Source organism: Pseudorasbora parva, chromosome 12 (genome assembly GCF_024679245.1).
Source record: "Pseudorasbora parva isolate DD20220531a chromosome 12, ASM2467924v1, whole genome shotgun sequence".
Classification (NCBI taxonomy): domain Eukaryota; kingdom Metazoa; phylum Chordata; class Actinopteri; order Cypriniformes; family Gobionidae; genus Pseudorasbora; species Pseudorasbora parva.
The window spans coordinates 12,155,788-12,169,571 of NC_090183.1; the positions used below are offsets into that span (position 1 = coordinate 12,155,788).

Consider the following 13,784-nt stretch of genomic DNA (forward strand, 5'->3'; position numbering starts at 1 on the left):
CATCAATGGAAAGCTTATATATTCAGATGTATAAATCTCAATTTCGATAAATGTAGCCTTATGAGTGGTTTTGGTCACATATACTTTTCAATTCAGAAATATGCTAATTAGAATGCAGCTATGGTTTAATCTATTTTATTTATATCACTGTCACTATTTCTAGACTGTTACCTCTAGGCCAGAGATATTTTCTATAAAAGTGCTGCTGACAGACTGCAGTGCATGCTGGGGCCAAGGATGGAACCAGTCAATGGCGGTACAGTTCACAAGAGCCGGAAACTTCCGAGCACGTGTACGGAGAGTGAAGCCAACCGGAGAGAAACAAAGTACCACCTACAGAATAACATTCACATATTCATACATAATATATAGCAAGGATATGGTTTTCTAAATAAGGAAATCAACCTTGAGCTGTCTGCGTATACGGTCAATGAAGAAGTTCCAGCAGTTTTCACGCGTGTCCAGCAACCCAAGCGCCCTCAGCTCCACACGAATGGAGGTGACAATAATATCAACCTCTTCCTCACTGAAGAGATCAGGTATATCTCCTACACACACACACACACATATAAATAAACACAAACAAAATGAGAGCTACTGTCAGGATTGAGAGGAAGAAGAATATGTGAGAGTTTACAATGCGTACCTGATGCTAGCATGTCGTTGATGAGGACCAGGAATCTTTCATCAGGAATCTGGGCATCTGTGTGCAGGAAGACTGTGCCGATGTTCTTCACTCCCACCTTCATGTATAGTGCAGCGATATCACTCTAAAAATAAAGAAAAAAGAATGGAAATAGAAGGGAAAAATGTTCACAATATTTCATATTAAGCTTCAAACAAAAAGAGATCATTGAAATGCAGTGTGTGTGGGGGTGTGTTACCCTCAGGTCACTGATGCCATAACCCTTTCTCAGTGTGATCTGAAATACTTCCAGCATGCTGAGAAAAGCCGCCAGCCGACAGAGACTCTGTTTCCCACTACCACCTACTCCAATCAGCAAGGCATTCCCCATAGGAGACTCGAGAATACGACTTATCCTACAACTGCACACAGACACACAGATGACTCACTCAGATTAGAGACGGTGATAATATAGGTTACATTTTGCAATGATATACGCAATCAAGCCAAGATATGCTAGACAGTATATAATTTGTTACATTTAATATAGCGCTTTTCTAGACACTCAAATCGCTTTATATGGGAGAGGGGAATCTCCTCAACCACCATCAATGTGCAGCATCCACCTGGATGATGCGACGGCAGCCATATTGCGCCAGAACACTCACCACACACCAGTTTACTGATGCAGAGGAGCGAGAGTGAAGCCAGTCAGGATAGGAGGATGATTAGGAGGCCCTGGTGTTCAGAGGCCAATGGGAAAATTGGGCCAGGATGCCAGGGTGACACCCCTACTTTTTATCAAAAGACATCCTGGGATTTTTAATGATCACAGAGAGTCGGGACCTCGGTTTAACGTCTCATCTGAAGGACAGTGCTTGTTACTGTATAGTGTCCCCATCAATATACTATGGGTGTTAGGACCCACACAGACCACAGGGTGAGCACCCCCTGCTGGCCTCACCAACACCTTTTCCAGCAGCAACCTAGTTTTCCCAATTGGTCTCCCATCCGGGTACTGACCAGGCTCAGCCCTGCTTAGCTTCAGTGAGAAACCAGTCTTGGGCTACAGGGTGATATGGCTACCAAGCATAGTATATTTTATAAATATACAGTTATATATATAACACAATAATACAGTTTACATTTTGCAATAACAATCTCAAAGTCGAGATTTGTCATATAGTATATTTTGCAGGTAAAGTAGGATGTACTATATCCAACTTTTGATATATTTCAGCAATAATATAGTTTACATATGAGGTTCAGAAAATGTCAACTCTTGATTGTCAACTTCAGAAAGTCAAACTAAATATTATGTGAGCTGTTTTATGTTTTTTAGGATGTTTAAAATTCTGTTATATACAGTTTGAAACCTGAATTGTGTTATTTTCTAGCCGGCTTACATGTGTTGCATGGCTTCCTCGAACAGCACCAGGTTCATGTCGGAGTGCAGCTCATTGTAGTGCTCAAGAGCATCCATCAGGGTCTTCTGAAGCTTCTCCAAGTCAGTTACCTGTGCATAACGTGGCTCACCCACACCATGAGCAAAATGAGAGTAGATCAATGGCTGGTTGATAAATATAGACTCATCTATACCCTACACAGATAAAAAGAAAAAAGGAAAAAAAAGAGCCAAAGGTTTTTTTGATAATTGGTCTTCCAGTTCAGAGGTGACCCCACCAAGGATTTGAAAAGATCTGCTCACCTCAAAGTATCTCTTGCCTGTGTCTAGCAGAATCTTGTTAAACAGCTCAACATCTTTCTCCTCCATCAGTTTGTCTGAATACACACGAGAAGACTCATGCAGCCATAGGTGCACCAGGTCTAAAGGGTACCGCACATGCTCTGGCATAGCGAAGAGGATTCCCTACACACGCAGACAAAATATAAGAACGGCAACACTAATATGTATAAAGTGGCCAACAAGTAAAGGCCACTATATACATACATACAGCCACAGTACTCTGTAACTGAACAGACACACGCATCTGTTCTATGGAGACACACCTGGAAGATGTTAGAGATGTCTCTGAGGTTGAAAATGTAGTGAAACCTAATGGCTGTGGGCAGGAAGTTCTGGCTCATTTTCTGATGCAGGCAAATGGCAGCTTGGACCAGTGTGCTGACCATGCGACTAACACCATAACTGTAGCCACCCTGCTGGAAATGACCACTCAGAATACTGCTGTATATAGTGCTCAGAGCCTCTGCGCTGGGGAAATGTACAGCAAACACAGAAAAGTGCCTCTGCCAGGGGAAGAAAAAGATTTAAAAAGTCACGTGGAATATAAAAACGACAGGACGTTTCTTTGTTTGGTAAACATTACAACTGTGCTTGAGGGTTTCACATGAGTTGGTTACCTATAGCATACTTGTCTTTATTGTGCTGGCCTTCAACACTGTTAAACACCAAATCTTCCTTTACCAAGTTACCATGGGGTGCCTCAGGGTTCAGTACTTGGCCCTCTCCTTTTTTCGATATACACAACATTACTGGAGCCTACTATCTGCATTTTATTACCACAGCTATGCTGATGACTCATCAATAATAATACCATCCCGGTCAGTATCAGTCAAGAACCAGAAAATACTGGATACTAGATTTTGATATGTATTGGTTGTTATAATTACGTATATGAAATATTGGTTATGGTTACTTTCCGATAAGGGATGGCTGTGTATCGGTTGTTATGGTTACCTGTAGCCGAGGGTTAACTGAGAAGCTTCCTGCTGTTGGGTTCATGCAGGTGATGTATTGACAGTTATGAATCTCCTTGAGTACTAGTCTCTGTCGGTCATACCTACAAAATAGAAACATTCATTTATTTAAAATGTGCTTTTGATTATGTTTTCATCTACATGCTTTGATGTGCATTTTCTCATACCAGTGGGAGTAGTCCAGGTGCTGTCTGATAAGCGTATGAGGCTGAACGGTGCCATATGCATCTACCTCAGGCATGTTCAGGTCATCCACAAAGTAGATGAGCTTCTTAGTACCATAAGGAGCAAAGTTCCGCCCTGCCTTCTTCTCCAGTGGTTTTTCCAGTACACCTACAATTAAACAATCAGAATGGAAACAATTGCTATAATGTGTATAATGATGTCCTCCTGTAAACCATGAAAATGTGTCCATGCGTTTGCATGCATAAATGTGAAGTGATTTTTTTATATCACTAATTGACACAAATGTTTCCATTTGTGTACGACATGTTTTTGTGTTTATGAGAGAATATGGTGTGTGCATATACAACTTTCATCATCTTACTCACGCTGTAACATGGCTGAGGTTGTGTAGTAATTGAACGGTACTTTGGCCACCATGAATTCCTCTTTAAGTTTAGAAATCTTATCCCAGACCAGGATAGTTTTCCCTACACCAGCATTTCCTACCAACATCACAGGCTTCCCCTTCTGCAGAAGTAACTCAATGAAGTACGTCAAGCAGATTGTCTCTGCTGATTGCACCAATACAGTCTGTACACATGGACAAAATTTAAAGAGGTGATTTTTTTTGCAGATCTTTGATTAAAAGTCTGTGTATCATAGCATCAATGACATGACATACTGAAGAAGTTGTTCGTTTTAAGATAGTTAACAATAAGTTAACAAAAACTATAATGATATATATGAACATAAAATATAAAATAAAACACAAAAAACTAACTAAAATAATGACTTTATTCAACAATTTCTTCTTGTCTGTGTCAGTCTCCAACACAGTTTACATTGTTACCTGTGTTAGCATCACACGCATGTGTTGTGGTGCTCACGTAAACAGCATCGGCCAATGGTAAGCCGGCATTCTGCCATAGCACACTGAAAGTGCTGCACTATATTTACTACGTCAACAGCGTAGGAGACTGACACGGACAAGAAGAAATTGTTGAATAAAGTTATTTTTGTTTGTTTTTTTGTGCAGAAAAAGTATTCTCGTCGCTTGATGAAATTAAGGTTGAACCACTTTAGTCACATTAAATATTTTAACAATTTTTTTTACTAACTTTCTGGTCCTTGAAAGTGGTAATTAAAATGCCATCTATGGAGGGGTCAGAGATCTGTCTGATTTCAAAAATATCTTAATTTGTGCTAAAAAAATGAATAAAAGTCTTACATGTTTAGAACGACATTAGGTAATTAATGACAGAATTTAAACCCTTTAAAGGGATTGTTCACTTAAAAATTGCAATTCTGAATTTTGGTTGAACTGTCCCTTTTAGATACTGTAGAAAAAAATTAAACTGATTAATTGTTTTATGAAAACAAAGAATATAAGACCATATTTTCTGTATTTTGTTTTGTTCCTAATTGACCTGCAAAGGGATGTCGGGTTCCAGCTCAAAGGGAGGTGTGCGCTCACTCCACGGAGTGAAACGTTTGGTGTTGGGGTCGATGTAGTAATCAAACACCGAACCCTGCGAGGGAAACTTCACAGCTCTCATCTCTTTACACCACCAACGACTGAACTCTGAACGATAGTCTAGTAGCTGACAAGAGACAAAGCAAAAGAACACAGATAGAGTATCACAAATAGAGATTATCTCAAAGTGAACAGATGTGGCTTATAGCAAAAAGTGGTCATAAATTTTCAGACTAACATGGTCCTGGAACAGAGCTCCTCCAAAGGCCCACACACACGCAAACACAAAGTAGAGCTCATAGAGCTCACGGGGTGAGTCTGGAGGGGTGTTTTCTTCAGTCAGCAAGCAGTCCAGCAGACAGCACAGGGTCTGATACATACAAACAATAGGCACACATTAAAGTAATAGAAAAGTTTGGCTATGCTTATTTATATGTAGCCTATGTGTGTTGGGCTGTGTGTCTCTTACCTGCACCATGCTCATCTCAGGTATAGGTGTGATTGTCTTAAGGTTGCATCTGACCTGCTCCAGACAGTATGGTACATACTTATCAAACAATATAGTGAGATTTGCTCGCTCAGATTGGGCCTGACGGGTGTCTATCCAGCTTGTCACATACCTGGTCATTAAAATGAGGGGTTGAGTGTTTTAAACACAAACATCAGTATTTGATACAAAACCTACTCTATCGCTCAAAAGACTCCAGGGTCAGTGATTTTTCTTTTTTATAGAAACATTTATAATGTTACAAAATATTCCTATTTCAAATAAATGTTCTTCTCTGAGGTTTATATTTAAAGAATCCTGAAAAAAGTGTCATGTTTTCAATCAAAATTTTAAGCAGCACAACAGTTTCTAACATTGATCATAAGAAATGTTTCTTGAGTATCAAATAAGCATATTAGAATGATTTCTGAAGGATCATGTGATACTGAAAACTGGATCACAGATATGTTGCCTTTTAAAATATATTAAAATAGAAAAGTTGTTTTAACTTGTAATCACATTTCAGAATATTACTGTTTTTGTGAACTTTTAAATGGTAATGTACATTTAAGGGTTAGTTCCTATGGGCTCAAATTCCTGCCAATTGAATTGCAGTCAAGCATAAAAAAATTATAATAAGCATGAATCAAAATTTTAGAAACAAAATATAAAAATATAACGCACAAAACTGAAAAATGAATGCAAAGTTACCCAGAATCACAAACAGTGCAGTCATAGAAATACAAATAATAAGCGTGTGTCAAACATTTAAACAAGTTTAAAATGATATTGCTCAAAACGAAATCATGAATTCAAAATTATCTGTATCGCACACAATGTTTTTTTTTTATGCTCTTATTTTCATTTTTTGTATGTCTTTGCTCTTTTCTCCTTTGCTCGTTTCCACATTCTGCGCATGCATTTCCAAATGTTGCAGTTCGAGTTTCATGTAAATCAGAGGCAGGTCTAAGCATCACCATTGGTCCACTAGTTCTAGATTGACAGCTCATCCCGTAGCCAATCAATCGTAGAGGGAAATTGACGTCATAAAGCCACTCCTGCCGCTCAGTTCAGCCACTGTTGACTTCAGCTACGAGTATAACGCGCTCTCTATCACTGTATCGGCAAGGAAATGCATTATTGTATTGTTATGAATATAATCTTAGTAATCTATTATTTTGTATGATAGACGTTTTAGGGGGTTTCTCACAATTAAAGCAGTCAAATGAGCGTGATCATGACTGGGTGCTTATGCTGCCTTCATGTGCTCTCTGAATTATCGTAAATACCTAGGTAAAAATTGCACATGAACGCCCTCACATTTTGATGCTTTTGTGTGCGATTCAGATAAGTTTGAATTCATGATTCAGTTTTGAGCAATATCATTTTAAACTGAAATGTTTGACACACGCTTATTATTTGTATTTCTATGACCGCATTGTTTGGGATTCTGGGTAACTTTGCATTGATTTTTCAGTTTTGTGCGTTATATTTTCACATGTGTTTTTTAAATTTTGATTCACGCTTAATATTTTTTTATGCTTGACTGCAATTCAATTGGTGGGAATTTGAGCCCACATATAGGTCAACCAACAATTGCGGATCGCGTGTCAAACTGCTGAAATCACGTGACATTGGCAATCCGAATCATGAATCAATAAGCTGATTCATGACCATTTGAATCTTTATTTGAGGTTTGAAAACAAACGCGGAAGAGAAGACAATGCTGAATAAAGTCATAGTTTTTGCTATTTTTGGACCAAAATGTATTTTCAATGCTTCAAGAGATTCTAATTAACCAACTGATGTCACATATGGACTACTTTGATGATGTTTTTATTCCCTTTCTGGACAGGGACAGTATAATGTGCCTACACTTAGATACGCTGTCGGACTAAATAGAAAATATCTTACACTGTGTTCCGAAGATGAACGGAGGTCTTACAGGTGTGGAATGACATTAGGGTGAATCATTAATTACATAAATGTAATTTTTGGGTGAACTAACCCTTTAAGAAGAATGAAATGGGTTTGAGAAATATGTCAGTGAAGTGAATACAGTCACTCACGAACTCCAGCCCAGATCCTGAGGGTTCACATAAAGAATTCCAGCCCTAGATACTGTAGCCGGTGTTGCAGCCTTCAGGTGGCTGATCTCAAACAGCAAACGCATGGAGGGGGTCAGTGATATCCGCTCATTACTGGCCAAAGTAAGCACCTAATATATATACACAGCACATACACACATAAATAAATAAAAACAAAATTACACAGTACACACATTTACGGCACTATTCAGTAATGACGAACAACCTTATTATCATCCATGACAGTATTCAGTGATTCAATCCACATGGGGTCGATATCTCCATCTAGAACAATCCACTTCGGTCCATCGTGAGATATGGCAGAGAGTTCTCTCATCGTGGAAGAAAACAGACCTGAAACCCAAGAATCTGTGATTACACAAACACATCTTTTTGCACATTTTTATGCACACAAGAAATGGGCCCTAAAACGTTTCTGGATACTTAAGCCACACACAAACATTTAATTTCATTACTTTTTTTATTTGAATGTTTTAGAATATATATAGATGTAATTTATATTTGTGATGGCAAAGCTACATTTTCAGCATCATTACTCCAGTCTGCAGTTTCACATGATCCTTCACAAATAATTCTAATATACTAATAGCCACCAGAGCTCCTCCGTCTTGGTTATCTCTCACCATGGATTACATTTCCAACCCATTACCCAGACTCATTATGCTTGATTTACCTGATCAATCTTTGCTGAGATACCGCGATAGAGGGAATGCACGTGACGTCACCGTCAGCTGGAGCGACTGTGATTACGCCATAATGAGTGGTAAAAAGACAGAGGCAGCATTGGTTTACAGCTAGCCTGGATGCCAGCCGAACTTAGCCCCGCCCACAACATTTTTAGGTCGGGCAGTTCGTTCTGGCCTCGCTCCATAGAGGAGTAATTATCCCCGAACAGAAACTGTCTGGACCAATGAAATCATTAGGGCGGGCTTTGGACGATGATGGACAGATGATCAACAGTAACGTAATCATGCACGTCATCAAAGGGGCTTGGATTATATTTTTTCGAATCCTAAGCGGAGAGCTTGTTTGTATATGCATTCACCTTCACAATTTTTCTCAGAAATGATGATTATGTTGGGTAAGTACTCTGTGTATCATTAAATAATTTTATTTTTTTACAACACCGTCAAAGATCGTGTATTCCAGCCTGATTCCAACAAACATTTTGTTTTTTCCAACAAAAACCCGCCAACTACTAGCCCTAAATAATAGGTTCTCCGGGGGCCCAAACTTTAGTTTAAACTGATAATCGTTTGCTCAACTCGCTTTCCTCTGTTAACTGCAGTCACGCAGCAGCTCTTCTGCCACTCAGCCCCGGGCCGGCTGGGGGGGGTGTTTCGGCAGGAAAGTGACGTTGATGCATTTCCTCTTTTGTGGTATCTCAGCAAAGAATGATAGGCAGCAGTATGGCAAGCCGTTTTAGCATTAAATACACCTTCCCATACTAGTCATAATTCCAGTTTCTGATATCTCCTCTGCAATTTTGACTAGTCCTTAATATTTTTTCATTTATGGGATACATTTTTCCAGGTTTCTTGACGAATAGAAAGTTCAAAAGATCAGCATTCAGAAATATTTTTTGTAACATAATAAATGTCTTTACTCTCACTTTTGATTCAATTTAATGCATCCTTGCTGAATAAAAGTATTCATTTCTTTCAAAATAAAAAAACTGTTACCGACCCCAAACTTTTGAAAGGTGGTGTTTAATATATTTATATAAAATGTTTCAAATAAAATCCTATTTTATCCCTTTATGAATCAAAGGTCTCTACCATGTTTATTTCATATCTTTATGGGCCATATGGTTCCTAATAGCAATAGACAAACACAACACACTCTTTAGAGAAACAATTGCATATAAATACATACACACCACAGCTGATAGCTGTCTACAGAGGTGAACTTCAAAGGAAGGAATTAAACCACACTCCCATAAACACACACACACACACACACACGCACCATCTTTCCACTCCCGTGTAGCTGGGTGCAGAAAGCCAAACAGCTCATCAGTGGTGACAGCTTTAGGGTTGATGTCAGTCCAGATGGGCTTCAGTTTCATGTTAGAGTAGGTCTTATGCAGTGTCTTCAGAATCTGACCGATAACCAACCACATCATTCAACCATAAATAATTGACTGAAACAGTAACATGACCAACTCAACAGAATTGGGCTACCTTGTAGGCTATAGGCTCTCTAAACGTCATGTATTGTGTACGAAAAACAAGAAGCAGCAAATACATAGTTAGAAACTCAACAGGTCATTACAATCGCAGAAATGTGTGTCTCTGTGCATTTCACTATTTCGTCATTGGACTGACCTGACTTTTTCCTGTTCCAGGTCCGCCTACTACAAAAACAGAGTGTCTCACTGCCAACAGCTCCTCCAGCTGGGTCACCTGAAAGCAGAAGAGGTGATAAGAAATGGAAGGGGGAGAAGATTTTAAACTATTGGGAATCTACTATACCGTAAATCCTCTAATATTGGCCTGCATTCCATTAGCGGCCAGGTCTCCAACATTGGCGGGTCTCGCTGTCACCGAAGGTAAATAAAGGCCGGTCTCTAATAGCGGCCGGGGCTATTATTAAAACCAACATTTTTCTGGGCAGGCCTGCCGCAGGCCTCAACATTCAGGGGCGTAGCCAGCGGACAGGCCTGACGGGCACAGGCCTACCACTATGATGACAGGCCCCCTCAGTTTATTATACAAATATAATAATATTTGTTAAATAACAGCTGTTTAAATTATTTTAACATAATTACAAAATTATTATAACATCTCAAATACTGGAATAAATAAAAATAGTTTTTTACAGTCTATTTTTTATTTTATTTTAGCATAATGTTTGATTGACAGCTGTGTTAAGGCAATAGGCTGTCTCATGTATGTGACGCGGCTCGCGCCTGTGACTTTCAAGAAGTGTGTTTACCTATTCACTTAGCCGGTAATTTGCAGTTGTGTGATAGAGAAACATCAGCGATGCAAAATTCTATAAAAATGACTTTTTATAGAATTTTGAATCCCGTTGACGTGGGAGAGAACCCATCCATCAGGCCGCAAGTAACGTTAAGACTTTTCAATTGCCTGCACGAGGATGAGAACAGAAGCGCAGCGGAACATGAGGAAGACGAAGAGGAGCTGTACAATAATGAACCATCAGCCATATCACCCTGAAGCCCAAGACTGGTTTCTCACTGAAGCTAAGCAGGGCCAGTACCTGGATGGGAGACCAACTGGGAAAACCAGGTAGCTGCTGGTAGAGGTGTTAGTGAGGCCAGCAGGGGGTGCTCACCCTGTGGTCTGTGTGGGTCCTAACACCCCAGTATAGTGATGGGGACACTATACTGACAAAGAGCACCGTCTTTCGGATGAGACGTTAAACTGAGGTCCCGACTCTCTGTGGTCATTAAAAATCCCAGGATGTCCTTCGATAAAGAGTAGGGGTGTAACCCCGGCATTCTGGCCAAATTTGCCCATTGGCCTCTGTACATGATGGCTCTGTACTCCTAATCTTCCCCCTATCCTGATTGGCTTCATCACTCGGCCTCCTCTCCACCATAAGCTGGTGTGTGGTGAGCGTTCTGGCGCAATATGGCTGCCGTCGCATCATCCAGGTGGATGCTGCACATTGGATGTTGTTTGTGGAGATTCCCCCTTCTATTTGTAAAGCTCTTTGATTGCCTAGAAAAGCGCTATATAAATGTACCAAATTATTATTATTATTATTATTAACTTGTTGTAGAGGCTGGCACGAGTAATGAGGAGTTTACAGGGAGAGATGAAGAGGAGGAGGAAACTGAGGAGGACAAGGATTAAAAAGAATTGGAGGATTTTTTTTTACTTCAAACCAAACGAGACAGGAATGGTTAAACTTTGGAGCGGTAAGGTGTCTGTTGCCTTTTGTTATGAATCAATAACCTAATTATTACCGTGTATGGTTAAGTGTTTACAATGCACTTCTGGTAGCCTATGTTTGCTACGTATTTGTTACCATATTTCTACACTGGTATTTAGCCTGAATTACCGGTATTTGTTGTTAAAGTTCTGTATGCATACCATAATGTTATGCTAACTGTACGTTTTCAATAAATGAACCTAGTATTTTAAAGGTTGAAATAGACACAAAATCTTATTTTTATTCATTCTACTGGTAGTTTGATTTGCTCAAATTGAAACTGAGGCCTGCCTTTAATTCTGGCCTCCTTCCAATAAAGGCCTGGACCGCGATGCGCTTGAGTAAAATAAAGGGTCGGGCCTATATTAGAGGATTTACAGTATATCTAAAATCATGAAATGTAAAACATTTGAACATTTCTCGCATACGACACACCTTGAGTATGAAGTTCTCCTCTGGCTGCAGATGGAGTTCAGCAACTGACTGGCGTACGCTCAGCTCAAGCCCATGGTCTCTCTTGCGAGGGATTTCCAGAAGAGGAAAGAGATCACTTATCAGTCCCAAAAATATGGGCACATCGCTCGTCACAACCTTTGGCAGGTTAAAGTCTCGCAGAGCACGCATCAGCACCTGAAAAACACACATACACCACATTACGAAATATAAATATAAAGTGACAAAGAGAAATGCTTCAGTTATTAACTATAATTCCCATGAGAACCTGCTCTTCAGGACGGCTCCTGTCCGCCCTCTTCAGTGACCCAGCAACAACCAAGACTGACTTTATGGCCCTCAAGCCCCAGTCATAATGATCCTACAAAAAATAATGATCTTGAAAGATCACCCAATACAGTGGACAATAAAAGCAAACAAAAGCATTGTGTTCATGCTTTATTATGTGTGTACCTGTTTGGAGAGCAGCTCTTTGCAGAGTGTATAGAGACTGATGAACTTGCGTGCGAGGAGACGTGCTTCTATAAATCCTTCAGCCACCAACATGATCTCACAGATTAACTCATAATCAGGAATCACCATTGCACATGGCCTAAAACACAGAGAAAGAGTTCATGTTTCAGATATAAACAGTTAAAAATCTAATATTATTGTCTATTTCATTCCATTCAAAAGCATAACCAGAGCCAGAACCTGAAAAGTGCTTTGAGGTTTTCTGGTAGTTCAGTTCTCCCTGCATATCCAGGGTTTAGAGTGATGAAGATCCCAACTGTTGTCCTCAGCTCAATCTCCTCCCCCAGGAAGTGGAACCTAATGCACAATGGGATGAAAAGGGATGAGATTGGATAGTTTGACATGTTATGAGATAGAATGGAATGGAAAGCGGTGGCATGGAATAGGACAGAAAAGTGTGAGATAGATTTTTAGACTTGAGAGGATGGGGTCAGATGGAATGGGAGAGAATATGATTGAATGGGATACAGACAATATAAAGAAAGGAATGTAACCGATTGTGATGGAACAAGACACAACGACAGAGTTCTTACAGATACTGTCATTCAACATCGGAATCTGGTAGCCCCTCCCCCTCTGCTACGTAATTAAAGCTGTGACAGTGCATGAACAGGGTATATGCAGGAATCCTGAAGTTAATTTCAATACCTTTTTAAGACTTTTTAAAGACCTTCTCAAAATATTTTAAGACCTCCTCGCACTTCAAGTTCTAATCGGCAACAAAATAATAAACAGTTGTAGTCGAATGTAGACTTAAAGTCTCTATCGTAGGCCAATTTTGTATCGTTTATATTGCATATCTGTTTCGCAACGTATGGAGGGTGACACATCACCTAACTGCGCATTTAGCAAAATACATGACGTCACCCATGGACAGCGCTCGCCAGGGATGGAAATTAACTTTTTTTAAAGTCTACCACTCAATGTTTTTACCAGCCACTTTTTTGTTTTTAACTGACAATGTGTAACTGCATGTGAAAATTAATACTACAAGCTCTACAATGGCTTGCAGTTTTATGGTTTCTAGTCCCAACAATGAAACTATTCGGTCTGGCATCTTTGAAGCGTGTTGACAACATACCGAGCAGAACATTGTCAGAATGGGATGCACCGAAATCAAAATTCTTGGCCGAAACCAAAAAAGAAGAAACCAAAGCCGAAAACCGAAGAAAAAAAATTCAAACTAAAATGTTTAACTCGACCTCACTCATATGTACATTAAATAATAATGTACATGCCAACTGGCCTGCAGAAAGATACAGAAATTGAATAAAGTAATCAAATGTAAAATAACTGCATATTTAACTGTTTAAATGAAAGATTAATCCTTATTAA

General features: G+C 39.5%; 1 protein-coding gene across 1 annotated transcript in view; it reads right to left on the minus strand.

The window, feature by feature from the left end:
• Positions 1–13,784, minus strand: part of dnah9l (dynein, axonemal, heavy polypeptide 9 like) — a 57,919-nt gene that overhangs the window by 21,397 nt on the left and 22,738 nt on the right. Inside the window, exons 27-47 of the mRNA XM_067459139.1 lie at positions 12,630–12,746; positions 12,390–12,528; positions 12,205–12,297; positions 11,919–12,113; positions 9,908–9,985; positions 9,549–9,681; positions 7,786–7,913; positions 7,542–7,690; positions 5,455–5,605; positions 5,224–5,355; positions 4,939–5,112; positions 3,898–4,102; positions 3,514–3,679; positions 3,327–3,429; positions 2,636–2,875; positions 2,334–2,495; positions 2,032–2,225; positions 885–1,047; positions 647–770; positions 406–548; positions 172–333 (exon numbers count right to left, since the gene is read on the minus strand). Of these exons, the coding sequence (XP_067315240.1) occupies positions 172–333; positions 406–548; positions 647–770; positions 885–1,047; positions 2,032–2,225; positions 2,334–2,495; positions 2,636–2,875; positions 3,327–3,429; positions 3,514–3,679; positions 3,898–4,102; positions 4,939–5,112; positions 5,224–5,355; positions 5,455–5,605; positions 7,542–7,690; positions 7,786–7,913; positions 9,549–9,681; positions 9,908–9,985; positions 11,919–12,113; positions 12,205–12,297; positions 12,390–12,528; positions 12,630–12,746 (3,151 nt within the window). The remainder of the gene's footprint in view (positions 1–171; positions 334–405; positions 549–646; positions 771–884; positions 1,048–2,031; positions 2,226–2,333; positions 2,496–2,635; positions 2,876–3,326; positions 3,430–3,513; positions 3,680–3,897; positions 4,103–4,938; positions 5,113–5,223; positions 5,356–5,454; positions 5,606–7,541; positions 7,691–7,785; positions 7,914–9,548; positions 9,682–9,907; positions 9,986–11,918; positions 12,114–12,204; positions 12,298–12,389; positions 12,529–12,629; positions 12,747–13,784) is intronic.